The 27,802-nt window shown below is 34.7% G+C and overlaps 7 protein-coding genes across 20 annotated transcripts; 3 read left to right on the top strand and 4 right to left on the bottom strand.

Moving 5' to 3' along the window:
• Window positions 1-600: 600 nt before the first annotated feature.
• On the bottom strand, window positions 601-1,834 carry LOC106360084 (HVA22-like protein f). The gene is made up of 5 exons (XM_013799685.3): window positions 1,608-1,834; window positions 1,500-1,526; window positions 1,304-1,426; window positions 935-1,187; window positions 601-844 (listed from the first exon to the last, which is right to left on the bottom strand). Exons 1-5 carry the CDS (start codon window positions 1,652-1,654, stop codon window positions 818-820), a joined length of 477 nt encoding a protein of 158 aa, XP_013655139.1. The 5' UTR covers window positions 1,655-1,834; the 3' UTR covers window positions 601-817.
• A 1,761-nt stretch (window positions 1,835-3,595) lies between these two features.
• LOC106395092 (agamous-like MADS-box protein AGL5) lies at window positions 3,596-7,703 on the top strand. 14 transcript variants are annotated; one of them, XM_048753285.1, is made up of 7 exons: window positions 3,698-3,727; window positions 4,137-4,380; window positions 6,491-6,572; window positions 6,669-6,830; window positions 6,915-6,956; window positions 7,049-7,090; window positions 7,333-7,703. In XM_048753285.1, exons 2-7 carry the CDS (start codon window positions 4,154-4,156, stop codon window positions 7,510-7,512), a joined length of 735 nt encoding a protein of 244 aa, XP_048609242.1. In that variant the 5' UTR covers window positions 3,698-3,727; window positions 4,137-4,153; the 3' UTR covers window positions 7,513-7,703.
• Window positions 7,704-9,665: 1,962 nt separating this feature from the next.
• On the bottom strand, window positions 9,666-11,303 carry LOC106392417 (protodermal factor 1-like). Its single transcript, XM_013833233.3, has 3 exons — window positions 11,084-11,303; window positions 10,279-10,963; window positions 9,666-10,203 (listed from the first exon to the last, which is right to left on the bottom strand). Exons 1-3 carry the CDS (start codon window positions 11,229-11,231, stop codon window positions 9,861-9,863), a joined length of 1,176 nt encoding a protein of 391 aa, XP_013688687.2. The 5' UTR covers window positions 11,232-11,303; the 3' UTR covers window positions 9,666-9,860.
• A 3,865-nt stretch (window positions 11,304-15,168) lies between these two features.
• LOC106375051 (taxadiene 5-alpha hydroxylase-like) lies at window positions 15,169-18,675 on the top strand. The gene is made up of 3 exons (XM_048753343.1): window positions 15,169-17,842; window positions 17,914-18,101; window positions 18,189-18,675. The coding sequence occupies exons 1-3, from the start codon at window positions 16,864-16,866 to the stop codon at window positions 18,486-18,488; spliced, it is 1,467 nt and encodes a 488-aa protein (XP_048609300.1). The 5' UTR covers window positions 15,169-16,863; the 3' UTR covers window positions 18,489-18,675.
• Window positions 18,676-18,838: 163 nt separating this feature from the next.
• On the top strand, window positions 18,839-20,093 carry LOC106391946. The gene is made up of 3 exons (XM_013832694.3): window positions 18,839-19,606; window positions 19,728-19,830; window positions 19,904-20,093. Exons 1-2 carry the CDS (start codon window positions 19,031-19,033, stop codon window positions 19,821-19,823), a joined length of 672 nt encoding a protein of 223 aa, XP_013688148.2. The 5' UTR covers window positions 18,839-19,030; the 3' UTR covers window positions 19,824-19,830; window positions 19,904-20,093.
• A 1-nt stretch (window position 20,094) lies between these two features.
• LOC106391945 (peroxisomal and mitochondrial division factor 1-like) lies at window positions 20,095-21,250 on the bottom strand. The gene has a single exon (XM_013832693.3). It carries the CDS (start codon window positions 21,198-21,200, stop codon window positions 20,277-20,279), a length of 924 nt encoding a protein of 307 aa, XP_013688147.2. The 5' UTR covers window positions 21,201-21,250; the 3' UTR covers window positions 20,095-20,276.
• A 901-nt stretch (window positions 21,251-22,151) lies between these two features.
• On the bottom strand, window positions 22,152-22,758 carry LOC106394581 (transcription factor PAR1-like). The gene has a single exon (XM_013835148.3). It carries the CDS (start codon window positions 22,640-22,642, stop codon window positions 22,292-22,294), a length of 351 nt encoding a protein of 116 aa, XP_013690602.1. The 5' UTR covers window positions 22,643-22,758; the 3' UTR covers window positions 22,152-22,291.
• Between the last annotated feature and the right edge of the window lie 5,044 nt (window positions 22,759-27,802).

The following is a 27,802-nucleotide window of genomic DNA, read 5'->3' as shown; positions in this document are numbered from 1 at the left end:
TTTAAAAAGTCTTATGTAAATATAAATTAATAATTTGTATATATATAAATTTTATATAAGTATAATTAACAAAACATTATATTATTTTTTAGAATAGAATTCATTTCTATTTTCCTTAACACTTCAATATATTTTGATATATTTGGAAAAATTGTATCTAAATTCAGATTTAAATTTTATGAAACATACTTTATATACACTAAATAATATAATAAAATAACTAAAATTTTAATTTCTAAAAAATAATTAATGTAGATACTGTAATATATTTTTATTTTATAAAAATATATTCTAAATACATAAATTGTAGTTTTAGAAATTAATAAAATATCATAGTCTCAATATTAATAATTTTTTTAGAGTTTTTACTGTATATAAGTATATAAGTGTACTTAAGTATTACACTTTATAACTGGATTACACGGTTTAGTTAAACTAAAATAAACCATTCAATATAAAGTCTAATAAAATAAAAACTTACTTTCAGCTTGTTATAAAGATGTGCTTCTCGATTATTTGGGTTAAGGCACAAGAGTGTTAGATTCTTATGTTAATTCGAAACGTCTCCTGATGTTTGTTTAATCAAACCAAGAGTCATCGAAAATGAATCCGATTAGTGTTTTTTTTAAAGACAGACGGCTTCTGTATTAGTATCTTTGCTCAGAGAAGAACACAAATTTTTTACCGTTCATTTCCAACCATATCATTTTTTAACCATCGAAGTTTTACGCTATACAATCTATAACACATAAACATACAAACACTTTCGAAATCAAGAAAGCAAAGAGCAATGTTTCTTGATTCTTAATCTTCCATCTCAATGCTTTTTTGTTTCTCGTTCAGCCTAAAATTAAACACAGAATAATAAAGTTAAAATCCAAAACATGTATTGGATTATATATTTGTAAGAAAAAATAACAAAAATGAATCATACCGCTTTGATTGCTTTCTCAACAGAATCCCATCCAAACCGGTCAACATAATCTTGAACTGATTTTCTAGCATCAAGACTCATCATCTGTAAAACTCTTCTCTGTTCATCTGTATAGCTCGTTCCTTCTCCAACATGCATTCCAAACTGAACGTATTTTCTCACAAAATTGGAGTAGATGTACGCTGCACCACTGAACATTGGTAACACCAACCACATGCAGAACAAAAGTTTCAAGTATGGCCAAAACGGTAGCCTGCAAAATACCAAAGACAACAATTAATATTTTATATTAGTCTTATGTACATATTATAGTAGTACTTGTATTTCTGAATCGTAATAGAATTTTAAGAGGAGTGTCATTATTATTACCAGGCAAGCACTCTCCAAACGGATAATTCGAATATTGTAATTAAGGAGTAAATGATCCAATATGTAAGCCATTGTTGATCATCTAACATCGTTGGACTCTCTATTGCTCGTAACGATGCATACCTATTCATTCATTGAGTTAATAATTATTTATTTTTATATATAAACCATGAAGTTTAAAAATTGATTCACTTACAAAGGGTAGAGAAGCATAACTCCCGGCCTGCATGTACCAAGAACATGAAGATGTTAAATAAACTTAAAAAAAAATCTTACGAGACAAAGATTTGAATGAAAAACATACCCAATCAGAGCATCAAAACGTTTTGCAATTACAATAAGTACACCCATTTTTTAGCTTTTACTCTGTCTGTCTTAAAAGATTTTGTTCTTTTTGTTTATCTCTTTGAACAAACGTCTTTAGCACTATGGCGTTGGATATATACACAAAAGTTAAAATTTTCTTCAAGCAAGAATCTTTTGTGAATAAGGTAACAAGCAAGGTAAAGGATCTGCAACCTGTTGATACATTTCATGAACTTATATATTTCTTCCATGTTCGAGGAAAATAAAAAAATTGGAGTAATTGTGGGTGAAAATTTCACATGAAGGGAAAACTAAAGTATTAGGTTTAGTATAACTCTCTTCAGTTAATATTTTAATATTTTAAACGAGATTCTTTTCTTTGTGCACAAGAGTGAGTCATCAATAACTCGTGCATTAATTACTGATATTGGACGTATTATACAAGTTGATAATGATCATTTAGTCCGCGGCTTTGTGCAATTTGGGTAATTTACTTGTCTAATCTGAGCCTTTAACTGATTTTTCTTACCCATGTACAATGTATACTTGTCTTCATTAAATTAAGTTTATTAGTGATCATTTTATGTGAGAAAGATTAGTATTTTTTGTCACTGAGCTGGTAAAAGTAACATTTATGTTGCCTCTCTTTCTACGCAACTATATACTTTTCTTTTCATTATTATCTTATTTGATGAGGAGTTTTTTTTGTCACTGGGCTTGTAAACAATCACCTAATATGAAATTGTAGTTTCTTCACACGCTAACTTGATGGAGAATCAGAGCATTCAAATTTCAAACCACGTGAAGAAAATTTACAACGAAAGTAAATAAAGCCCTACCAGATCTCAAGTTCCTTCCTGAAATTATGTTTACACAATCTAAAGCTTAATTTGTAATGAAGGTGGATATGTAGATGTTGCTCGTGAAGAAAATTGAATAGAAAGTAAGTACAAGGAAAATGATGGGGGTATGGGTAAAACCAAAAGGAGTTATATAGTTGCCTTTTGTAACTAAAATTAATTAATGCAAATCTATGATAGGGTTTATGGATAATGACTACACATGTGATCATAAGTAATCCTCCCTGGGCTCTCTTCTCTCATTTACTAGATTAGTTTCATCTTCCCTAATTATATTGTCCCCTGCATGTGATGCAATTCCTTGCTTGAATTAATATGTGGATGATATTACGGCAAAACAATAAACCTCTAATATTTAAGATGCCGTTGGACTAACCAATTTTCCAAGAATAAGACTCTCGAACATAAGATTTCGAAAAGACAAAACCAATGAAACTATTTATCGAGCCATTTGTTCTTAAATCTTAACCCAAACCATTATTATTTTTCTTAAGTTCTGCGTTTGATTTTACTTTTTAGTCTAAGAACACTAATATTTTATGTTTTTTTATTTAACTTGAAATATCACACTTAGTATCCAAACGTAAACACAAATTCAAAATGTATAAAAGGGCAATTAATTAAACCTGAATTATCACATTCTTGGCTCTCATGATACATGATAAGTTGTAAAACTTCATGTCAGTTGGGTTAAGTTTTGTTTAATTGGAATACAATAATTCAAAAATATAATAGCATTAATACTATACCAGCTTCATATCAATGTAGGAGTAGGGCAATAAAAAGAAAAGAAGAAATAAAAAAAGGATTTACCCAAAAAGGAGAATTTCCAAAAGTTGATTCTGATGAGAAACAGAGCCCATACCTCTCTTTTTTTCCATAGACATGAAAGAAAAATTGGATGGTCCTCCTTCAATGCTCTCTCCCACCCAATCCAAACCCAACTCTCTTCGTCTTCTTTATTTTTCTATTTTGTTATTTTCTACTCCTTAATTCCCATCAATTTTCAGATTGCGATCTAAATGTATATATACATAGAGAATTAAAAGAATTAGGTATGAGATTTTTGTTTTAGAGTAATGGTCCATTTTCTTTCTTTATTTTTATTTTATAACATTTCAGTTTGAATAAAACTACCAAACCTTCTGTTTTCTGCAAGTGGGGTTTTAAATACTTTCAAGGAAATATTCTTTTAACAGAAATTGTAAACCAAAACAGAAATCAAAACAAAAATAAAGTGCGAAGCAGCAGTTAAGTGGTACTGAATTAATTAATAAGAATAGTATCTTTAGCCAAGAACATTTTAATTCTCTTAGCTAGATTTCATCTTCCCTTCTCACTTCTCCTTCTTTTATTTCTGATCACAGTCTTACAAACCCAGGTATAACAATTAATATGACGCACACTAAGTTAACCTAAAAACTCAAGTTTTATAATCAGAGGTTCTTCCTTTTTTTTCTTCATCCAATTCTTGAATCTTGGAGTGTTTTTCATTTCATCTTCTTTTTTTGGTAATCATACGCTCTTGCTTTTCTCCCTTGAGATCGATCTTAGAACCTAGATAGTAGCTAGCTACCCTTAGCTATAGTAGATGGAGTCCAAAAATATTTTATTTGATCTCTCTCAGCTTGTGTGTAGTGTTTGACTGTGTTTGGTTTATCTTTAAGCTATAGGGTTGATATAAATGGAGGGTGGTGCGAGTGATGAGGTAGCAGAGAGCAGCAAGAAGATAGGGAGAGGGAAGATAGAGATAAAGAGGATAGAGAACACCACGAATCGCCAAGTCACTTTCTGCAAAAGACGCAATGGTCTGCTTAAGAAAGCTTATGAGCTCTCTGTCTTGTGTGACGCTGAGGTTGCTCTTGTCATCTTCTCCACTCGAGGTCGTCTCTACGAGTACGCCAACAACAGGTAAGATAAACATCTATTAACTTCTTTTAGATCTTGATTGTTTGTTTTCTCTGGGTTTTGAATCTTTATGGTTTCTTTTCTCTTCTTTTAAAGTTTCTCTGAGCCTCAACTCTTTGTTGAAAACTTTGATTTATATGTGTGTACCAAAATTAGGGTTTGTACCCAAGAACCCTAGTTTTGCTTTGGGGGAAACTCTAGTCTATTTGCTTCTCTTTCTTGAAAAAGCTGTGAGGTCTTCTATGATAATAATTAATAAGCATCTCCATACCTTGTACCAGTCACTTTTTCTTTTCTTTTACTAGATCTTTATAGTACAGCCTATCTGTATGTATCTATGTATGTCAGTTCTACATGACATTTCGATAAATTTGATGACCCATCAGGTTTATTTCTGCAGATTGATCATAATTAGGATTCCATCATAGTATTGAAAAAAGTAGGGTTCTTGACAAAATATAATATTATATGTCATCATATATGGCTATATAAAGCTAAGTAGATTCCTTAAAAACTTGATACACTAGCTAGGGGGAGACGGGTGTTTTGTCTTCTGACACTTCTCTATAAAACCAGTCATTTGATCTGTTAAATCAAGAAATGTTTAGGGGACAAAGCTTGTGGTTGTGTCACTAATTAATTAATCATCAATCAATCAAAAAATAAAAATAAACAGAAAATTTGACTTTTGATTATTATTTCCCCCACTCCAAGTTCGGGACTAGTCATTTCCATTTCTATCAAAGTTTCCAGCTATTAACAGCTCATGTTCTTTTCTACATTTTGATTGTTTTAGAAATATTAATCTGTTGATTTTTGGTTGGTTGTTACCATAGATAAGTTGAGGATCTATTATCTAATTTTCCTAAAGTCAAGTCTCATATCTGGATTTAAGACTTAACTAGAAAATTTGTAGTTACAATGTAGACTTCACACGACTAAAGAATATTTTCATTATTTACCATCGTGTAAAGATTCTACATATAGTAAATGTGTATGTGACATCACGATTTTATAAAAGTAGGTTTAGTTGAATACCCAACTAATCTGATTAACAAAAGAGGAATGCATTAGGTCTAGTAGGTATGTAGAAATTTGTAATTTCTAGGTTTCTATTTTCAAATGCGTAGCTAAAATTTAGACTATCTTTCTTATTTCAAACGTCCTCATGCTTTAATGCCTTTTGACATTTCTCAACCTCAACTTGTCATCATACATCACAAATTAAATAGTGAAAATGATAACGTTATATAAAAATATGTCTAGCTTTTTTCTCAAATTTAAGGATCTAGGAATTTCACTTCCTTGGTTAAAAAAGTAATCGCTCCCAATTAATTCTATTCATTTACACATGTTGTAGTACTAACTAAAACTCTAATTCCGGTATAATATTTATTATATATATATATATATATATATTTTTTTTTTTTTTTTTTTGAAACACTTTTATTATAGCCAAAAATACATGTTATAAGGGAAATCTCAAGTCTAGTAGTGTTTTCGAATCTATAAGGAAATTTGGATTTTGTATTATATGAAAATTTGGACACATTGTTAGACAATTTCCATTCCTAAGAAGCTTATAATAAGGTTTCATATTGATGGTATTTTTATTTTTACCTACCACAAAAATAAATCAACAAAATGAAATTAGACATCTATACATTAGTACCCATATAGTAAGTCCTCAAACAACGAACATCAAGTGACTAAGACCTAATGTCACTCTTATAATGAACTTGGTTATAATATATCAAACGATTCATAATGAAATATTTTTGGTCAAATCGATCACTGAATAGATTAACCATGCGTAGAAGTCGATAAAGATGTTATTTATAGGATATGTACATTATGTCCAGTGGAAGAGCCACATGCAACAACATGGGGGCAATGAACCCAACAAGATTAAAAAAAATAGTGTAACTTAAAGCTCAATCTATATGATGTCCCCACTCATAATTATTTTTTGCTCTCATACCTTTTTTTTGCCCCCAACAGAAATATTTTCTGCCTCCGCCAATGATTATGTCTTTGCTTATAGCTCTCTAATTTACTAACTCTTGTATTTTCTTTTTGTGGATGTTGGTGAAATCGTACAATTAATGAAAAGTGTAAGAGGAACGATTGAAAGGTACAAGAAAGCTTGCTCCGACGCTGTTAATCCTCCTTCCGTCACCGAAGCTAATACTCAGGTAAGCTTCCATAGTTAGTTACTTTACCACTACGTTTCTTCTTGTTTCAGTTTCTGACTTTACTGAATCCCTTGTGGGGTCGAACACTTGATGAAGTACTATCAGCAAGAATCGTCTAAGCTACGGAGACAGATCCGGGACATTCAGAATCTGAACAGACACATTCTTGGTGAATCTCTTGGTTCCTTGAACCTCAAGGAGCTCAAGAACCTGGAAGGTAGGCTTGAGAAAGGCATCGGTCGTGTCCGCTCCAAGAAGGTTAATAACTTTCACTTCCTTCAATCCCTTTATATGCTTCGACTTGATCTGATTCTTGACCCTTACGTTTTATTCTTGGCCCAGCATGAGATGCTAGTTGCAGAGATAGAGTACATGCAAAAAAGGGTAATTAAAAGACATGTCTTCCTCAACAAGTAACCCTACTTTCTATAACAATCTTCTCTTTCGTAACATAGCTCCCTTTTATGTTCATGTAGGAGATCGAGCTTCAAAACGATAACATGTATCTTCGATCCAAGGTCTTATCAATACATTTATTTATTAAAATACTATTGGTATAAAATTATTGGAAGTTGATAAATACGAAAATAATACATTTATTTATTAAAATTTAATATATTTTTAATATCGCATAGACATATATCTTTTACAAACATAGCTAGGGAGTATATGCTTTTTGTTTGCATTTTGATTTCTTTTTTCTTTCAATATATACAGTTTATCTCTTCGATGAGCAAGTTAGTTTAATATATTTCTACAGATTAGTGAAAGAGCAGGAATGCAGCAGCAGGAAGCGAGTGTGATACATCAACAAGGGACGGTTTACGAGTCGTCTTCTCATCAGTCGGAGCAGTACAACCGGAACTATATTCCGGTTAACCTTCTTGAACCAAATCAGAACTCCTCCGACCAAAACCAACCACCTCTCCAACTTGTTTAAGTAAAGTCTAATCAACAAAATAAGCTCCTTATGCATATGTCTATTCATGTTACAATTATGGTTAAACAACTTAAAATAAAGACGGGTAACGATTTGAGAGGGACCTAAGTTACATATGTACCTTGATTATTTATATGTAATGTATTGTGTACGTTCCAGCTAGTAACTTTAAGACAAGAGACTTAACTAAATTTCTAGTTTCTAATAAAGCTAATACATAATTTACACCAGAGAGAACGTAGATCGTACCTTATGATTACTAATTGTAGACAAGATCACTGAAACACAGAAGGGTTTGTGGATTTCGAGAGTCTTGCATGCCAAGTAAATTCAGTGAAACAGGATCTTAAATCGAGCGACATGTCATGAAGGAACAAAAGGATGCGTTAAGGTCTTTGACAGCGAGTTACTAATGCTGGTGGTAGAAGCTAGCAATCCTCAGATTAACACTGTGCAGTATATGAGAATCTGTTAGTTCAATGAGAGTTAGAAAGGTCTCTTGAATTAGTGAGGAGTATATATATAGCAGGGGAATGAGATTGATGCTCACGGTGCTTAAAGAAATGTATACCTGAAAACTAAAGCGCAGGCGATGAGGAAAGAAGCTTGAAATGAGAAACTCATGATATTACAAATGATGCATCTCTCACACCATGGTTTTATATAGTAAACCAAGATTCCACTGTTACAAAGCAAGGACACATGAAAGACCTAACTTTTGCTGCAGCAGAGCAACCCAAAGGAGCGACATGTCTTATCATGAGCAGTCAAATTAGAATGAAAACCTCTCATAGCTAAACTGTTGTCTGTTTCTATGCATGTGTTTTGGCATCTGTCTTAGTCTCATGTGGATATTGTTTTCTATAATAATTTTAGCTCTCAACGCAGCAGGATGTGATTAATTAGGTTAAAAGGCATGATACTTTCTATCAACATGATAAGAAACCACTTAGTGAGCACTCTTTTCTAAAAATTGCGCATGCTAGTGACAAAAATCAAGCCTAAATTATCAATGCATCCCATTTGCAAAAGGGTGAAATTCTTGAGGAAAAGTAATCACAGAGCTACAAAACCATAGCAAATCTCCTTTAGCGTAATTATAAAACCTTTAAAAAATCTCATCTTCTGTTGTAAATTGTAAGTAACGGAAATTTACATCACTTATTCTCTGTTCATGTAAAGATCAAAGTGAAAGTTCACAGTCTTAATCCTCCAGGAAGATGCACATTTATCTTTACAAGCTGCAGATCTCCCATAAACAATTAGAAGTCTCTATGTTCCATATACATATCAACACACTATTTATGTTGAAGTCATGAGAGAGGGAGCATCTCTTTTAACACAAGGCTGATAAATGATAATGACAAGGAGAATGATTTCAAAACAAGCAGGTAGTTGCTTACACTCTGCTACTTGTAGTATTCATATGCAGCTTCAAACTGATTTCTCATATCCTTAGAAATGCAGAGATCATTAATTATTATCAGTTTTTCTTTCATACGGATTGTGTTGGGAGATTATTAATAAGTTAGCATCAGCCAATAAGTATGAAGAGCCTTGGACAAAGAAAAACTTGGGATAGAGATATTCCAAAACATGCTTACTCCTCATAACCATGAACACTAACTCGATATCATTAATGCAATTTCTTGCATTAGTAGCGAGATATTTATTGGTTTGGTAGAACTTGGGGTTTGTAACTTGAATGCATGGAGGAACCAGCTTGCAAAATTTACTCCACGAGTTTATTACAGCAACAGCACATCTCTGATGTACTACTGCCCCTCTTTAATGCTAGTATATCTTAATGTTTGGTCTTTCTCATGTACTTGTTTGCGAGACACATCTCTTAGGCCTGATTAAAAATATAAATGCTCATGAAGAAATTAATGGAGCGAGTATGACATGTGTTGCTCTGTAGGCATGTCAATCTATATATATTTAGACTTTGACTTTTTCTTGTACCTTTGTTTATGTATGAAGTATGATGAGTTTCTCTTTTCTACCAGCCTCTTTTGATATTAATGTCTATGATCCTTATTTATTATAGCTTCTTCTTCATGTTAGTATCTTTCAAAATGCAATGTTTCTGTCTTTTTCAGTTTTATTTTTATGGGATACATTTCTCTGGACGTTCTTGAACGGTGGTTGAGTAACAGGGGAACTACTACATTATTATTCAAGATCAAGAAAAAAATAAAACAGCAACATCATCAAATATAAAGAAGTATCCATCATAAAGACTACTAGAAGCTATAGGACACTTAAAACTATACTGAGCACACACTGCATAGGATAATTAACTAAGATTGCTTTAATGCAAACTGAGAAATGAAACTCTCTTCTTTTCAGATTCTAGGCTTAAGACGACCTTCATTGGCAAGCTTGAAGGTCTGGGCCTGTTTTGTGGCTGCCTTGGTTGAGGAAAGTCCTGCCAGAAACTGGTCTCTGACTTGAGAGGTTGTGAAAGGGAACTGATTGTTGACCATTGAGTTTAACCAAGACGCTGTGCCTTCACGGTAGAGAGATCCAATGGCATCGGTGCGGGTGTTGGAAAGAGCCTGAAGAAGGTTCATGTGAGGATCAAACCCTGGAATGCTACTGGGAATACTGACTGCACCAAAAGCTCCTCCAACAGTGCCCCACCAGCCAAGAAGACCCCATATCAATGTAGGGTGGTTTCTCCAGTAACTGCACAAAGATTAACAAAAGTCAAATGTGAAACCGTATTGTATTGTATTTTAGAGAGGAATGTTTGTTACTTACTCGCATGTTCCAGTGATTGGTGGAAAAGGAGCAGGAAGGAAGGGGGTTCCAGGAGTGCCAGGGTCAATAAAAGGAGTTGGTGGGGTTCCTCCAATGATGGGTGTGCCTGGGTCAACAATGGGTGTTGGTGGAGTTACAACAATGGGAGTACTTGGTGGAGGAGATGAGTAATATCCACCGGAAGGAGTTGGTGGGGTTTCTCCAATGATGGGTGTGCCTGGGTCAACAATAGGTGTTGGTGGAGTCTCAACGACTGGAGTACTTGGTGGAGGAGATGAGTAATATCCACCAGAAGAAGGAGGGGTTCCTCCAGTACTGGGTGTGCCTGGGTCAACAATGGGTGTTGGTGGAGTCACAACGACAGGAGTACTTGGTGGAGGAGATGAGTAATATCCACCAGAAGGAGGATTTGAAGGCGTGGAAGGGCGTGAAGGCCTAGATGGGTGTGAAGGCCTTGAAGGGTGTGAAGGTGTGGAAGGGTGTGAAGGTGGAGTTCCACAGTGACAAGGAGGACTAGTGTGTGATGGAGTATGAGAAGGAGTTGAAGGAGTGTGAGATGGAGTGGAAGGAGTTGGAGTGTGAGAAGGAGGAGTTGGGTCGTAAGGTGGACTTCCACAGTTAGAGGGAGGAGTATGTGATGGAGTTGGAGGAGTTGGAGTGTATCCTCCGTGTGATGGAGGAGTTCCTGCATGTCAAACAATAACGATGATCAGTCAAGTAAAAACACTAATTAAAATCAAGATTCTTATTAATGCATACAAAGTTGGGAGTGCATGTGTGTATGTGTTCTTTTTTTTTTGCTTACCAGAGGGAGGAGATCCTGCATTTGGGTCTGGAGGAGAGTAGTATGTTTTCTCATCCTCAAACTTTATGGAAGCAACAGAGGCAAAGAGCTGCTGGGAGAGTACAGCAGCAAAGATAGCCCAAATGGTAAGACTCTTCATCCCTCTCATTTTAAAAACAAAGAGAAAGCAGAAGTGTTTGTGCAAATGGTGTTGTGTGGTAGAATGAAACCGGAAACTAGGATTTATAAATAGAGGGAAGCAAAGGGTTTTTGAATGTTTTTGAAGTAAATACAAACAGGTGGAGTTGTGTGTGGTTAGTTGATATGTTGCAGGTGCATTTATACTATCCCATTTATTACCCCTGGTGATTGCAATAACACTTGGAATTCTGAATCATAATTAAAACAAGAAAACAAAAAAAATACTGGAAAGAAGAGTCAAAATTAATTTTTCATGCAAAGGCATGGACGCGTATGAGAAGCTGTCTCCCATATGAATGATTTATCCGTATTACTGTTTACGTTTTCATTTCATTAAACTCAGTACGTTGCTTATGTTTTTTTTTTTTTTGCACATTTGCTTATGTTTTATTGCATGACACCTTTCACATTTGTATCTGAAAATGCAAGCTAGCTCTGGTATCATGTGAAGCTAATTAATCCCAAGTAAGTTTCCACTCTTATGAGTGATTACAATGTAGGGCAAGCCTCTAATCAAGAATCTAGGTAGACTTAACGTAGACCCTTTGTCTTTGTGCTTCTCTAAGATTTAGTTAAGGAGATACTTATAAATTAGTAGTCGCCTGACGTTAAAAGAGAAGTCAAAGGTCACTTGACTCTTCTCGACTTGTGGACAGGACATAAATCATTGGTGGGCTTAGTGGTTTCCAAGTTTTGGGCTAATTAGTGGTTTTTTATTGCTATTTGATTTGGTTTTCACCTAAATATATAGTTTGCATTTAAGTGACATTTAAGTTTGAGTAACAATAAGAGTGGTAACAGTAGATACAGCAAAGCTATTAGTAAAACGTGGAGATGCACAGAGGTCACTGGTCAGGGAGAAGAGGACCCACAAGAAGAAATAAGAGGAGATGAAAAAAAATTGATTAGAGACTGAAAAATATGAAAAACAAAAGAAAAACGAAAGATAAAAATTGTAGTAATAATGTGTAGGTTTAGGTGGGTCTGAGAATTTTTTTTTTTTTTTTGGTAAAAATTTTTACATGTAAAAGTGTGGGTCTGAGAATTATAACCATTTATGTTGATGCTTCACAAAATAATTCAATTCTCTTACTGTATAGGTTCGCTGGCTTCTGCATTTTTCTTTTACTATTGTGATCTGATTAATTTGTTAGGACTTGTTTTTATATTTGAAGTTATTTGGAGTTTGCATTTGGGATTATTTTCTTATTATTATGGTGGTGAACTCATAAAACTCTACACAACCACTTTTCCACCATTTCAGTTCAAACCCATCTACAACAACGATTGTTTTTTTTTCATCTAGTCACTTTAGATTAACAAACGACAAACTGTTTTTCCGCTAATGCCATTTGATATTTAAATTAGTGATTGCTTTTCTAATTATCTACATATATTTATTTTAAAATTTATTGGTTGAATGCTCTTCTTTCAGGACTGAACTGAATTTAGGAGCTAGTTCCCAAAGCAAATGGCTTAACTAAGAACCCGGACACAATATATATTGTCGCGTCCGACATATTTTGATTAGGGCCATGGGAATTACGGGTTTGCTAGTACAAACTCATGATTAGCGTCCTTCACCCACTTAGACACTAGACACCACGTGAATAAACATTATCCCATTGTGATGTTACGGTATGACATGTGTAACTGAAAATAAACTAAAATAAAATCATCATTTACATTTCCAATACTAACTAAATATTCCGGTTTTGAGAAATATACGCAAGAGCCAAGAAGTGACATTTGAAAGTCTGTTAGTTGGTATATCATTTCAAGTCCGTTGACACTTAGAGATGTCTTATACGGTAGATGATTTGTTTCTTTATTAGGATAAATACAGAATATACTCGCATACTTATCTTCTTCTCTTATTGTATTAGGCTTAGAAGACTTCAGACTTGTAATGTGTATGCATTAGTTGACTCATAGGCCAAAGCAATAGAAAGGTAACTGAGTTATTGTGCGAAACAAGCATCTCCCCGTATGTCGATGTTGTTAAAGCGGTGTAATCCATCAGAAATGGCAAATGGTAAAATCAACTTTGATAGGATATAGTTTGGTGATTTCCACTAATGGTTAGAACGGTGGTTTAATCTGAATTGATAGCATTTCAAGAACAAGATGATTTATGTGTTTAAGGACTTTATTGAATATAAACTAGAGATAGCTCAAGTAGCTTTATTAGGCAGAAAATTAAAAAAAGGAAAAGACTTTAGCTTTGTCACCAAGAACACAAGAACTTAAACTGATATTTCATTAAGGATAAGAGGGGCTGCCTTTCACGGCAGCAAAGTTACTTTGTCACAACACATTACAATCCTATTTATATTTTATACTACTAACTCACTTGCAAAGGAACCTAACACACATGGGTTTATAACATAGAAATGGGCTTGTTGGTATTGTCTTGGGCTTGTCTTGTGTACTCTAATATGAATCACTCCAAAAACTAGGGCAGCAACACACATACAGACTAGTTTAACTCGAAGCGTTCAAAGCGATCCAACTAACCAAACGTACTAAATTAAATCCCCGACCATTCAAGGAATCAAAGTCTATATACTTATAATATACACATGCAAATAATATGTTTGTGGCTACCTGTATGCAGAAGTTATAATTGCACTTTTCGAGTAAAACGTTTTGAATTATTAAATATGTAATTTTAGTAGGGTTTGCTAACTGATCATAGATATAACAATACTGTTGATGATGATTGTCGACCATCATAACGTTGTATAATTGTTGTTGTCAATGTCAACCATCATCATCATCATCATCACCTTTTCTTGCGGCTCCTACTCTTCTAATAATAGTTTACAAGACAAATCACAGCTTAAGATAATCGCCTAATGTGAATAATTCAACTAAGACTCTTTATTGTTTAGTTTTTTTTTAATGTTTGAATGTTTGTGGTTTTTGCTAGTTTTTGGTTTTTGTTTTTGTAGAAACCATTTTTCATCCAATCAAGTTTTTGGTTTTTTTTTGTTTTTGTAAAACCCATTTGAGTTGCTAATCAAGATTTTCAATAAATAGATTCCCTAAAATTTAGGGAAACTAGTTTTTGAAAAGTTTAACCAATTTATGAAAAAAAACCAAAAACCAACATTTGTGAACTTTTATGAAGAAAAATGAATTTTGATTTTTTTTGTAGAAACTACTACATTTTAATTCATTAATAATTAATATTTTCATAAAAATAAAATTATCATAAAATATTTTGTACATTAAATATCATTTAAACAATAATGTGAAATATTTTAATTTGTGTTTCATATCTGTAAATAAATTTATATATTTTATAAATAATATATTTAATTTTAAAACTTAGTTATTAGTTTCTATAACTAAAACAATTGAATTATTTTAATAATTATTAGTCACATTAAAAATAAAAACAATTATAAAAAGATAATATGTTTTATTAATAAAATGTGTTGTATAATCCTGAAATATAAAAATTACCATTCAACTTTAAGAAAATATAAATAATTTATATAATAAATTTATAATTAGTTTCAAAATTCTATGTACTTAATTTTTGTATAATTTATAATATTTATATAAGAAGAACTATTGCTTTTGAAGTTTTAAAAATTAAAATAATTTATATAAGAAAAATTTCTAAGTAGTTTCGAAATTTAATATTTTTATTTTTGCATAATTTATATATATTTTATGATTTATATTTTTCATAAAAATATAATAATTTAAATATGTTATAGTATTTAATTTTAAAATAAAAATCACAATATTTTAATAAATTTTAATTGTAAAATCTAAATATTTATTGTTATTTTGTTGTATTATTTTAAAGTAATGTATTGATTAATTTTTGAAAATAAAAAAAGTACAGTAAAACCAAAAACCAAAATCAAAATCTAAAAACCAAAAACCAAAAAGTAAAAGCTGAAAACTGAAAACCAAAAACCAAAATCTAAAAACCAAAAACTAAAATCTAAAAACCAAAAACTAAAACTAAAAGCTATCGAAACAACCATCACTTTAATTACTTTGTTCTGCAAACCGACGATGTAAAGTAGCATCATATATGCTTAGTGCCGCTACAAGGTTAGGAAACCCTTTTAAATTCTTTTGATATTGCTCATACATGCACTATATATTAAGAAGGAATCTCTTAAAAGCGACTTCCTAACCAGTTATTCGTTATTTACTTATTCTAAACTATCCTTTCTTCTATCAAACATATATTTTTATCTTAGATGCATGAACAATGCCAAGAAAAATTAAGTGCTTAAATTTCAAGAATCAACCAATTGTACATACAGTTTATCAGTTTGAGAATACTGTAACGTTCGAGCGTGATAAACTCCCTAAAGTGTACACAAAGAACTAATCTTATGCACGTACTAGAAACCTTAAAATGTGATGAATAATTCGATTAACCCGCGCAGTTTGCAACGTAACTTGGACATAACAGAAGCAGCCGGCCACAGCAGATCTTTAGGGATTCGCGTATAATCTCATTTTCCCAGTAATGCTATAAATCTAATGGAACATTTCGTCAGCAAGTGTGTTTTTAAACTATACTGTGCTATTATTATGAACACATGAATATAAAATATTATGAAATTATTTAAGAGGGAGATTATGCGGATCAGATTCATATGTTATACATTCATTCACAGTCTTGGTTATAGCATATTCCAACTCCCAAGCACATGCAACTGTCTCTCTTTCTGTCTCACTCAAAATTCAATAAAAACAAGAAAATACATTAAAAAGTCAACCTATAGTTGTTTAGTTGTTAAGAAATAATTTTGTTAGTTGTATTGTAAATTTAACTAATATATTTAGATCTAAATTATTTGTAGATAGATAATACACATATATTGTAGATCTACAAAGATGAATTGCTAAATTTTTAGAGACGCGAAGATACATTATTTCCATATGGCATAGACCAATAAATCTAGCAATGTTTTAGCAATAATTTGTTTTTCTTTTCCACCAACTAGCCGTTCTTTGATACTGTCAGTATATATAACATTTTCTCTTCTTTTTTTTTCTCAGGAAAAATATTGGATTTGTTTATCAAAAATTTCTGTTTAATGTAAGAACATACTACATGCTATGGAAATACTAGTTTCTTTGAAGATTTACTACGTTAGTCTATAGAGAAAATGAGCCAGACCAATTTCGATAGGGTAACTATTACTTCAATTTGAACGCCTCAGTTACAAAAAAAAAAACTATTACTTCAATAATGATTTCTATTATATAATGAAACATGAGTTATATTCATATTTAATTCCATAATCACCTTAATACATGTGTATATGCAGCTGCATAACATGTTTAGTGTCACCGTCTGTTGTATTAAAAATGAAAAAGATAATGCAGCCTGAGCTCTTAAGGAACTGTATCTTGAAGATCAATCATGTGTCAGAGCCACCCCCAAAGAAGAATAAAAAGTCTAAAAACAAAGAAAAAAAAACTAGAATAATATCACTTGGTTTGACCTTAACATTCACAAAAAAAATCTCCACTTATAAATACTCAGCTCATAATCCAGATTTTTGCAAAACTTGATTATTAACAATTGGTTAATTAAGTAACCAAACAAAAACAAAATGGCTCTAGAACCAAACTTCCTTCTCTCATGGATCTTCCTATGCATAGCTGCAACAATCTCCAGCACACTTTTCTTCTTCCGCAAGAAACATCACAAGTTCACATCAAAGAAGCTGCAGCAGCCCAAGAAGAAGCTTCCCCCTGGAGAAATGGGGCTTCCATGGATAGGTGAAACAATGGAGTTCTACAAAGCTCAGAAAAACAACAGAGTTTTCGAGGATTTCGTGAATCCAAGAATCATCAAGCATGGCAACCTCTTCAAGACAAAAATCATGGGCTCACCAACAATAGTAGTCAATGGAGCTGAAGCCAACAGGCTAATATTATCTAACGAGTTTAGCTTAGTTGTAAGCTCATGGCCTTCTTCTTCTGTTCAGCTAATGGGCATGAACTGCATCATGGCTAAGCAAGGGGAGAAGCATAGAGTCCTTAGAGGGATTGTAGCTAATAGCCTTAGCTACAATGGGTTAGAGTCCTTATTACCTAACCTATGTGACACCGTCCGGTCTCATCTTGAAACCCAATGGCGAGGCAAGGAAGAGATTAGTCTCTACCGTTCCACAAAGGCTCAAACCTTTACTGTGGTCTTTGAGTGTTTGTATGGGATCAAAGTGGAGCTTGGGATGTTAGAGATCTTTGAGAGGGTTCTAGAAGGAGTTTTCGCTTTGCCTGTTGAGTTTCCTTGTTCTAGGTTTGCTAGAGCGAAGAAAGCTAGGCTAGAGATTGAGACATTGCTAGTTGAGAAGGTTAGGGAGAAGAGAAGAGAAATGGAACAAGAAGAAGGTGATGAGAGACCAAACACAACACTATTCTCAAGGCTAGTACAAGGGTTGATCAAAGGCGAGATAACTGAAGAAGAGGTTGTAGATAACATGGTTTTGCTAGTGTTTGCAGCTCATGACACAACCTCTTACGCCATGGCTATGACTTTCAAGATGTTGGCTCAGCATCCAACTTGCCTTGACACTCTCCTTAAAGGTAACAAACAAAACATAATTTAGCAAAAAAAAAATAAAAAATCATACTCAACTCTCTTGATTTCATCTCAGAACATGTTCAAATAAAAGCAAACAAAGGGGAAGGAGAGTACCTCACGGTTGAAGATGTGAAGAAGATGAAGTATAGCTGGCAAGTTGTTCGTGAAACAATGCGCTTATCTCCTCCAATCTTTGGTTCTTTCAGAAAAGCAGTTGTTGATATCAACTATGGAGGTTTCACTATCCCAAAAGGCTGGAAGGTGAAGCAACATCATCTCTATACATTCTTTTTAGTCTCTAAATCAAGAAATAAATACTAATGTAATAATACTTTGGTTTGAGTGCAGGTACTGTGGACAACATATGGAACTCATTACAATCCTGAGATTTTTGAAGATCCGATGAGTTTTAATCCTTCAAGGTTTGATAAGGCGGTACAAGCATATACATATCTTCCATTTGGAGGAGGACCAAGGCTTTGTGCAGGTCACCAGCTGGCAAAAGTCAGCATCCTCGTTTTCTTGCATTTCGTTGTGACAAGTTATGATTGGTCCTTGGTCTATCCAGATGAGACAATCAGCATGGATCCTCTCCCGTTTCCATCTCTAGGAATGCCTATCAAAATTTCTCCCAAGGTGTCATTATGATAGACTAGAGCCATGAATATGTTGTAGTCTGTATGTATGCTATATTCAAAAACAAATACTTGTTCGTTTGAAACACAGAGTTCCTGGAGAGGACAGAAGACTCATCATGTCTTTCATAAACTATGGACAGAAACTAAACCAATATATGTGAAACTGATTCAATTTATTGACTTGATGAATTTTTTTATGTTCTGTTTCTAAGAGTAGCTTTCTTTGAAAACTGTCATGACAACAGCGAACCAACTAGTCAAAACAACTGTGTGCACATCTGCTTCTTTAGTTCATCAGCCATTACTTTTATCCTCTCAACTACTCTTCAAACTTTCCATAATAGTTTTTTACTTTTTTTTTTCTCTTCTTTGGTTTTAGTCTGTGGTTGGTACTTTGCAATCGTTGTTTGAACGTTGCAACTAAAATATGAAGAAACCTTCTACATAGCTTGTGTTTGTGAACGCTGTGGCTCTTTAAGCCGGCAAAAGATCCATACCATAGAAGCTCAAAGAAGAAGGAAATAAAGAGAGCTGAAGCATACCAAAAGAGACATGGAAAAGATACGTGAAGACGAGGAGAAGACCATTGGAGAAGCAAGCAACTCAACTGAGGAATCGAGGGGTACAATCACTGAACGGTTTGATCCAGTGGATTACACAGAAGATGGCTCCAAGGATCCATCTAACTCACAGACGGCCAACTCTGAAGATCATGATGTCAGTGAGTATGAAATGGAAGACGAGGAGGTTCTAGAGCTTTTTAGACGTAGTAGCAGCCTGAGACCAAAGGTAGCCAAGACCAACAACTTTCCATATCCGAACAAATCTGAAGAGATGGTACTACAGTTCTCTGAAGACACTCCTGCTGAAACAGAACAAACAAACGTAGAGTTTCATAGTATGACCGATACCAGCGCGATCGCCGGTCCAGGCGCAGAGGATTTGGATTTTTCTGTAATACTTGAAGGAGTCAGGTCATCATCAGATTCAAAAGAGGATAGTGTTGACTCATCCAGTGACTCTGACCTTTCTAGTTATTACTTTGACGGGTCCTTACCTGTTTCAGCTCATGTGGAAGAACCTGAAACCCATCAAGATGAATCTCATCTACCTAAAGATGAAACCCAGGTTAACTCAACCCTAAACAAGCATACAACACATCTCTCTCTCTATACGCAACAATCACTTGTTGTAGCTCTAGCTATTCTCGTTTGTTTACTAAGACACTAGCCATTATATTTTTTTGCAGATGCCTTTACTGCGCCTTAACCAACCAGTGCAGCAACTAACTTCGTGGAGGAACTGCTGCGGACTCCTTGAGCTTCTCCGGGCTGATGATCCATAGAATACAGGTACGAGAACAAGTTGACCTAGAGACTATGGTCTGGTACCTAATCCTAATCTAGAATGAATGTATATTTGCAGAAAATAAGGAATAGAAACATAAGCACTAGTGCACTACACCCCAGAGCTCAGAGCCACATGTTCATAGAAATTAGACATGTGACATGTTCTAGTAACCATCACATGATCACATCATGGTTTATAATAGTATGTTCTTCATGTTCTGTACTGTCAAACAATCTATTAGCAACAAGTCTATCTTTGTAATTCAGTTAACAAAGCGATATCAAATGCATTCATAGCCTAAAAGCCAAAGATTCATCAATCATCTCAAACAAACAAACAAAGAAAACAAAAACATCACAAACTCAGAGACCAAAAAGTTATGGGGCACCTATAGGACTGCAGAACTGCAAAAAAAAGTTATGGTCTTCAGCTCCTCAATATTACTGAATCAAGTCCGTTTTGAGTAGCATACAACAAACACTGTCGCTGCTACCAAACCCAAAGCTCCCACCGAGCCAGCAGCAACCACTGGCCACTGCAATTGTAAACATTCTTGGTCACTATCCTTTATGTCTCTAACTCCATTAGTAGTAGGCTCCTCCATGATCCTCTCGTTCAACACAAGCAGCGTCTTCTCACCTTCTTCAACCTTCTTCAACAACTCCTCCTTCCTCAACTCCAACTCCATCTCCCTCTTCTTTAATTCACTCAAAGCTTCCTCCGCCCGCTTCTTCTCGAACTCGCAACTCTCCATCTCCAGCACACCCTTCACCAAACCCATTTCAAAGTCGGAGACTTTCCTCTTCAACTCCTCCATCTCCACCTCTTTCTGATTACCCTTCTCCCTCATCTCCTCCTCTGCTCTAACCTTCTTGCTCCTCTCCTCCATCAGCCTCACTTCCAAAACCCCAACTTTCCTCTCCAAGTCCCTACCTTTCTTCTCGACCTCGCCTCTCGCTTTCCTCAAACCCTCCGCTTCCTTCTCAAACCTCTCAAAGCTCTCAACTTTCTCCGACAACTCCTTCTTCAGCTCCGCCGCCGTTACCTCCCTCTCGTCTCCGTCTCTCAAAGCGTTGACGAGATCTTCGTGGATCTTCGCCACCTCCCCCTCGAGCTCCACGGCTCGGGCCGATACAGATTCCAATCCCTTCTTCTCTTCCTCTAACTGCTCGATCTCCGTCTCCATCTCTTCGAAGCTCTGCTTCATCTCCGCTTCTACGGCTCTCATCTCCTCGATTTCTCCTGTCAATCTCTCAGCCTTCTCCTTCAATTCCAGATTCTCCCGTTTCAATTCGTGGTTCTTCTTCTTCTCCAGTTCATCGATTCCTTGATCAGCGTTGACCATCTCCTTCTCAACCCGATCGTCCGCCATTGACAGCTGATCTGTGAACAATGTTCGCGCAATGGAGGAGTATTGAGTAATATCGAGTGATCTACTTTAGGCCCAGGCCCATATGTATTAAGCCCATTAATACATGGCTAAAGCAAGTCGTATGGAGAGAGTCGTCGCCTTATTAATGATAGTTTACTAGTAAATGATTAAAAGTTAAAATTCATGATTTACAACTTTTTGTGTGGTTTTATACTACTTATGATTTATTATTATAACTTACTTTAAGTATCCATGAATTATAGTATTAGTAGGACATAGCTAAAGCAAATCGTATGGAGTCGTAGCCTTTTATTCTTGTAGGATGGGGATTATAAACTAGAGAATGACTTTTAGTAAAGGATTAAAATGTGCCATTAATGATTTACTACAAGTTACTTTAAATATCCATTAAGTAAGTGAGTTTGAGGAGTTTGAAGAATATAGTTACATTAATATATGTAACAGCTTCATTTATTGCCAGCTAGATGTTTTTTTTTTCTTCAAAATAATGATTACTAAACTTTTTTCCATTTTAAGGGACGCGGTTGATTTTATGAATTGTGTATTCTGGTGAGCAGTGATGACTGCTTATTACACGGATAAATAGATTTGTCTTGTCTGTGTACAATGAATATAACACATGAACTCGGTTCTTTGACAGTTGGACTATTTGGATTATGGATCTCAAATGCAATGTGTTCATCTTAAACTTAAACAAATATCTATCGACGTTGGAAATGGTTCTCTTTGTTATATAGCATGTGACCATGAGCTCACCCTAAATTAATTGGGCCAGACGTATGCCATTACTTGCTCAATATCATTAATGTCAAATCTCAAATGCAAGTGCTACCTCGTGATTCAATTTAATAGTAACTTTCTTATATATCGCAATTAGTAGTTTTTCATAACTGCGAACCGGCTTAAATAAATCAGAACTTTGATTTTAAGTTTTCAAAGAAAAAAGTGCTGAGATCTCTTTTCCCATATATAGAAGCTAAAAGAACATATTAAGAGAGTTAAAATTAAACTAAATAAAAAAACACTTTTTAATCGAAAGGAAGAACAATCTTTGAGTGTCATCATTATCTTCAACCTCCGAACTTCATATCTTGTTTATCTAAGCGTTGGAGAAATGAAGTGAGGACTTTAATGGTCTTGATCTTACATTGTAGAGACATTATGTAACCAGCTGTCTCTTCGAAGAGCGCGTCCACACCAAGCGCCGTTCCTCCTGGAATAATCCTCTGCAACGCCTCAATCTTCTCTTTTACCTCTTCCTCATCTTCATCTACTTCACCGGACACACAGACGCTTGCCTTAGTCTGCGAAAGTCTCCGTTTGGTTCTGCGCTCAAAACCAGCGGCAGGTGATTCAACGGACACTGACCATGACGGTGAAAGAGATCTAGTAGTGTCAGGAGTAGCTAGAGTTTTCTCCATTGTAAGTTGTAACTTGTAAGAGAGAGAGAGAGAGAGAGGAATGATGTTGTTGAGAGATGGAAAGTGTATGTTTGATATATATAAGAGTAATGATGGATTTGTTGGATAAAATGGCAACTGTAATAAAGTGTGGCCGGTTCAATCTCGCTTTACTCTGGTTTACCATGAATTGATTGGGTTTTAAAATAGTAAATGAGTTAAGTTTAGAGATAATACTATTTTGGTTCACTACAAGAAAACAGCAAGGATAGCAAGGATACTGAGGGAAAAAATCGTCGGAATTTCGTCGGAATAACGTTATTCCGACGACATACCGACGAAACAAGTCCTCGGAAATAATTCCTCGGAATTTTTTATTTCCTCGGAAATCCCTCGGAATTTTCCGACGGAATTCCGAGGAAACAAATTTCCGAGGAAATTCTGAGGATCACTAGTTTGTCGGAAATCTCTTCGGAATATACCGAGGGAGAACTTCGTCGGGATATTTCCTCGGAAGTTCATCGATCGATGCGTTTTTGGACATATATCCATCGATCGATTCGTTTATAAAAAAACGTTCGGAATATACCGAGGGACATCTTCCCTCGGTATATTCCGAGGAACATGTCCCTCGGTATATTCCGAGGAAAGGTGTCCCTCGGTATATTCCGAGGAATATGTTCCTCGGTATATTCCGAACGTTTTTTTATAAACAGATCGATCGATGGATATATGTCCAAAAACGCATCGATCGATCGAGTAAAAAATATAATTAATTTCCTCGGAATGTAAAAAATATTAATTTTTTTAAAAAAATAAAATTTTTGAAATTTAAATTCGAAAATATAAAATTAAAATTAAAATTGAAATCATATTAATTAATATTCAAAGTTTCACAAATAAAAATAAAACATTGCGAGTTTTTGGAAAAAAAAAAAAACTACGCGTCTGGCACGTCCGGGAACACCTCGTTCGGGTACATCCTCTGCATCATCTCCATCATTTGCTGGCGAAGGGGAATCCTGAAAATGGCTGGAATCCCGAGACTGGCTCCCCGTACCACCACGACCACGACGCTGTCGAGGCCGGGTCTGATCATAATGAGACCTGTAAATTAAAAAAATATATTTAATAAATACAGAAATAGATAAAAATTAATTTTTTTTTTAAAAAAAATCTCAAATAATAGTTTTTAATCACAAAAAAAGATTTATAGATATTAAAAATATTTAATAAATATATAAAAATAGTTCTAATAAACAAAAAATAGTTTTAATAAATAAAAAATAGTTTAATAATTACAAAAAATAGTTTTAATAATATATATATATATATATATTAAAATATTTTTAAATCCCAAATAATAGTTTTTAATCACAAAAAAAGTTTTATAGATATTAAAAATGTTTTGTAAAATCCAAAAAATCGAATTTATATACAAAAAAGATTTTGTAAAATCCAAAAAATCGAATTTATATAGAAAAATCGTTTTGTAAAATACAAAAATCGATTTTATATACAAAAATCAATTTTATAAATACAAAAAAAATAAAAAAAATATAAAAAAATTCTAAATCAATTCAACAAAACAAATTATTCAACCAAATCACAATTCTAAACCTATTATACAACCAAATCACAATCCTAACCAATCACCCTAACAAAAATCTATCAAAACTACACAAAAACCTAACAAATAGAACCTAAGAGAGTGAGATAGGGTCCTTACATGATTTGTGTAAGAGAAGAGGGAGATCGCCGGAGATATCGTCGGATTTCAGGGGGAAATCGCCGGAGAGAAGAGAGGAGTCGCGCAGAGGAAGAAGAGAAAAATGGGGAAGAAGAAGGGGCTCGTGGTTATAAAACCTAGGGTCCGACGGATATTATCCGTCGGAATTCTAATTTCAATTTTCGCGAAATATTTGCCCGGTAAAATGAAAATATTCCGAGGAAATTCCGACGGATAGTAAAATATCCGTCGGAATTTCTTCGGAATATTCCGAGGAAATACCGAGGAACTAGTGTTTGGGGTTTCAAAACATCAATTTTTTTTGCTGTATTTCATTTCTTATACAATTGTAAAGCATTCTATTGAGGATTCTTTGTATAGATGAGCATAAACCATGAAATAACAAATTTCAAAACTAATTGAAAGTATTCCCTTTACCGTTCATTAAAAGGTATAAGTGTTTCTCTTATGTTGTGGGATTTCGTTCATACAATCGGAAAAGTGTTAATTATACGGTAAGGAACAAATTTTTGACTTCATAATGAACGTAAGACACTTAATAAGGGTTATATAGGTGTTATTCAAACCGCAAAACGTTGTTTTCGGTTTAAAAACCATATTTCCTCGGAATTTCCTCTGATTATTCCGAGTGAATTCCGAGGAAACCCTTTTCTTCCTCGGAATTCCGTCGGAATATTCCGAGGAAATTCCGAGGAACTAGTGTTTGGGGTTTCAATACGTCAATTTTTTTTTAAACGGATCGATCGATGGATATATGTACCAAAACGCATCGATCGATAGAGTATATCAGGTGTTCCTCGGAATTTCCTCGGAATATTCCAAGGCTTTTCCGAGGAAACAGGGTTTGGGGTAACAAAATCTCGTACTTTTTTTTATAAACGGATCGATCGATGTATATATATCCAAAAACGCATCGATCGATCACTAAGATGGACCAAAGCGTAACAATGTGATCGATCGATTAGATTATCCCATCGATCGATCGAGAATCTCAAGCGTTCCTCGGAATGTCCTCGGAAAATCTTGTAAGTTTTTGCATAAACGGATCGATCGATGGATATATGTCAGAAAACACATCGATCGATCACTAAGATGGACCAAAGCGTAACAATGTGATCGATCGATTAGATTATCCCATCGATCGATCGAGAATCTCAAGCGTTCCTCGGAATGTCCTCGGAAAATCTTGTAAGTTTTTGTATAAACGGATCGATCGATGGATATATGTCAGAAAACGCATCGATCGATCACTAAGATGGACCAAAGCGTAACAATGTGATCGATCGATTAGATCCCATCGATGGATCGAACAAAATCTCGGGAGTCTTTTTTTAAACGCATCGATCGATCTTTATTTGTACAAAAACGCATCGATCGATCTTTATTTGGTTGTGTTTTGAGTAGTTTTTAATTCGTATTCAGCTTTGCCTTGCTAGATAAACCAAATAACTAATATCTGAGTACCATTCTTTCAGCTATCAACTGCAGGCTGTGAAACATGGAAAAGCCACAAACATTGATCAACCAACAACATCCATGCTTTTAAGAATGTTCAAAGGATTCAAACTGACTGACCACTCAATCTACTCAAATTTTCTCATCTTGGGGCTTGGTATACACTAGGTTCGCTAGTACTACCATGTTCATAATCAGTTTCCCCATGATGATACCAAATTTTGTAACTTCGGGTAAACCCACTCAAATATAGATGAGTTCAAACATCCCACTCTTTAATAACCTTTCTATTTTTACAATTAGAGCAATGACATCTTAACATACCTGTTTTTGCTTCCGGTTATCGGTGAACTAACCCCATGAATTCGGTTATACCTCGTTGGTATTCTTCCGTAAGCAATCTCGTGTTCGGATCCAAATGAGGTCGATCGATCCAAGAACGAAAATAATTTGAAGAAGACATATTTTTTATGAATCAAATTCGTGTGTAAATAGAGTAAGAGGGAGGATGAAGATATGGAGTGAATAAAGAGGAAGATGACTGCTTGTATTTATAGTTTAAATCCTGCCGACAGACCGAGAAAATTCCGACGGAATTCTGACGCCAACGGCTAGTTCGTCGGAATTTCCTCGGAATTTTGTAAAATCCCTCAACGGCTCTCCAACGGCTTTAATATTTCCTCGGAATTCATCGATTTTTTCCGAGGAACACATTTTTCCTCGGAATTTCCTCGGAATATTCCGACGGATTGATATTTCCTCGGAATTCCGTCGGTATATTCCGAGGAAATTCCGAGGAAACCAAATTTTGTGTTTCCTCGAAAATTCCTCGGGATATTCCGAGGATTTCATTTTCCGTCGGAATGTCCGTCAGAATACCGTTGTTTTCTTGTAGTGGTTGGATTTCTTATGCTCCATGTTCCATTCTTTTTTTCTTACTTTAGTGTAACGTTCGGTTATGAACGAGTTTCGGTTTGGCTAGTCTAGGAATACGATGTAAAACTGAAATTCCATTAAAGAATATATTTAGTAAATGAGAAATGGTAAATGTTACCATCAAAGCTGGTCCAGTTGTATTTTTTAGTATATATTATTATCCTCGTGTTTCGGATTGTGGGGGTTATTCTTTTTTCTTACTTGGGTTATACATAGATTTGGATCTTGCAAAAGAGACTTGGTTTTTCACGCGCCATGTCGACAAATTTAGACGTTAGTGGCCATGCACTCACTTAAGTGGATCATGTTCACAGCTAAATTGGATTTTGTTTGTTTGATAACTGCGTATCTTGTTTAGAGCTAGAGGTATTAACTTTGTATCTAGTAAAGCCTCAAGCATTAACTTTCTATTGTATAGGATTATGTGTTGCTGCTTACAGACCGGTTAAGTTGCAGTAAAGTGGCATTTTATCATATACCAACCATAAAAGATGGAGTATTAGTTTATAAAGTGGCATTTTTTGTGTATACCGTAACTTATTTCTCACCTTTTCTGAACTCTTAACAAAATTTTAGGGTTATAATTATGTAAACTTGAATCGAGAAAACTATTATAAACTGTCCAGAAAGTAAGTCAGACGAGGACAAATCCTAATCCTGGCAAGTTGTAGTAGTAGTAACTACGCAGGGTAGTACGGACGAGACCATTATAAGATTAGAAGAAAGACCACGCGCGAGAAGGCAGCGGGTGGGGGGGGGGGATAAGAAGGAGAATGATCCGTTTCGGCATGTGCATAGGAACAAGGGAGTGAAGAATAGGGGACCTACACAGAAAGCCCAAAGAGAAGGCAAATTAGAGAGAGAGAGAGAGAGAAAGAAGCACATGACATGTGCTCTCACATGAAAATCTCCATCTTTCAGTGTCCCATCCCCATGTGCCCCTCTCTACATGCATACACCGATGATGATATCTATAGATACATCGATGATGGATGAGATCGATCGTGATCAAATAGATACTCTAATACTCTAGTAATACT

The sequence above is a fragment of the Brassica napus genome, chromosome C4, assembly GCF_020379485.1.
Source record: "Brassica napus cultivar Da-Ae chromosome C4, Da-Ae, whole genome shotgun sequence".
NCBI classification, from domain to species: Eukaryota; Viridiplantae; Streptophyta; class Magnoliopsida; order Brassicales; family Brassicaceae; genus Brassica; species Brassica napus.
This window is presented reverse-complemented; position numbering and strand designations above follow the sequence as displayed.

Coding starts and splice junctions, on each gene's coding strand:
- LOC106360084 (XM_013799685.3), bottom strand. CDS start 1,654: ATGGGTGTACTTATTGTAATTGCAAAACGTTTTGATGCTCTGATTGG. Junction 1,527..1,607: donor CGTTTTGATGCTCTGATTGG/GTATGTTTTTCA, acceptor TGGTACATGCAG/GCCGGGAGTTATGCTTCTCT. Junction 1,188..1,303: donor GTTTGGAGAGTGCTTGCCTG/GTAATAATAATG, acceptor GGTATTTTGCAG/GCTACCGTTTTGGCCATACT.
- LOC106395092 (XM_048753282.1), top strand. CDS start 4,154: ATGGAGGGTGGTGCGAGTGATGAGGTAGCAGAGAGCAGCAAGAAGATA. Junction 4,381..6,490: donor TACGAGTACGCCAACAACAG/GTAAGATAAACA, acceptor ATTAATGAAAAG/TGTAAGAGGAACGATTGAAA. Junction 7,091..7,332: donor ACATGTATCTTCGATCCAAG/GTCTTATCAATA, acceptor ATATTTCTACAG/ATTAGTGAAAGAGCAGGAAT.
- LOC106392417 (XM_013833233.3), bottom strand. CDS start 11,231: ATGAGAGGGATGAAGAGTCTTACCATTTGGGCTATCTTTGCTGCTGTA. Junction 10,964..11,083: donor TGCAGGATCTCCTCCCTCTG/GTAAGCAAAAAA, acceptor TTTGACATGCAG/GAACTCCTCCATCACACGGA. Junction 10,204..10,278: donor CCAATCACTGGAACATGCGA/GTAAGTAACAAA, acceptor ATCTTTGTGCAG/TTACTGGAGAAACCACCCTA.
- LOC106375051 (XM_048753343.1), top strand. CDS start 16,864: ATGGCTCTAGAACCAAACTTCCTTCTCTCATGGATCTTCCTATGCATA. Junction 17,843..17,913: donor CCTTGACACTCTCCTTAAAG/GTAACAAACAAA, acceptor ATTTCATCTCAG/AACATGTTCAAATAAAAGCA. Junction 18,102..18,188: donor CTATCCCAAAAGGCTGGAAG/GTGAAGCAACAT, acceptor GTTTGAGTGCAG/GTACTGTGGACAACATATGG.
- LOC106391946 (XM_013832694.3), top strand. CDS start 19,031: ATGGAAAAGATACGTGAAGACGAGGAGAAGACCATTGGAGAAGCAAGC. Junction 19,607..19,727: donor TACCTAAAGATGAAACCCAG/GTTAACTCAACC, acceptor ATTTTTTTGCAG/ATGCCTTTACTGCGCCTTAA.
- LOC106391945 (XM_013832693.3), bottom strand. CDS start 21,200: ATGGCGGACGATCGGGTTGAGAAGGAGATGGTCAACGCTGATCAAGGA.
- LOC106394581 (XM_013835148.3), bottom strand. CDS start 22,642: ATGGAGAAAACTCTAGCTACTCCTGACACTACTAGATCTCTTTCACCG.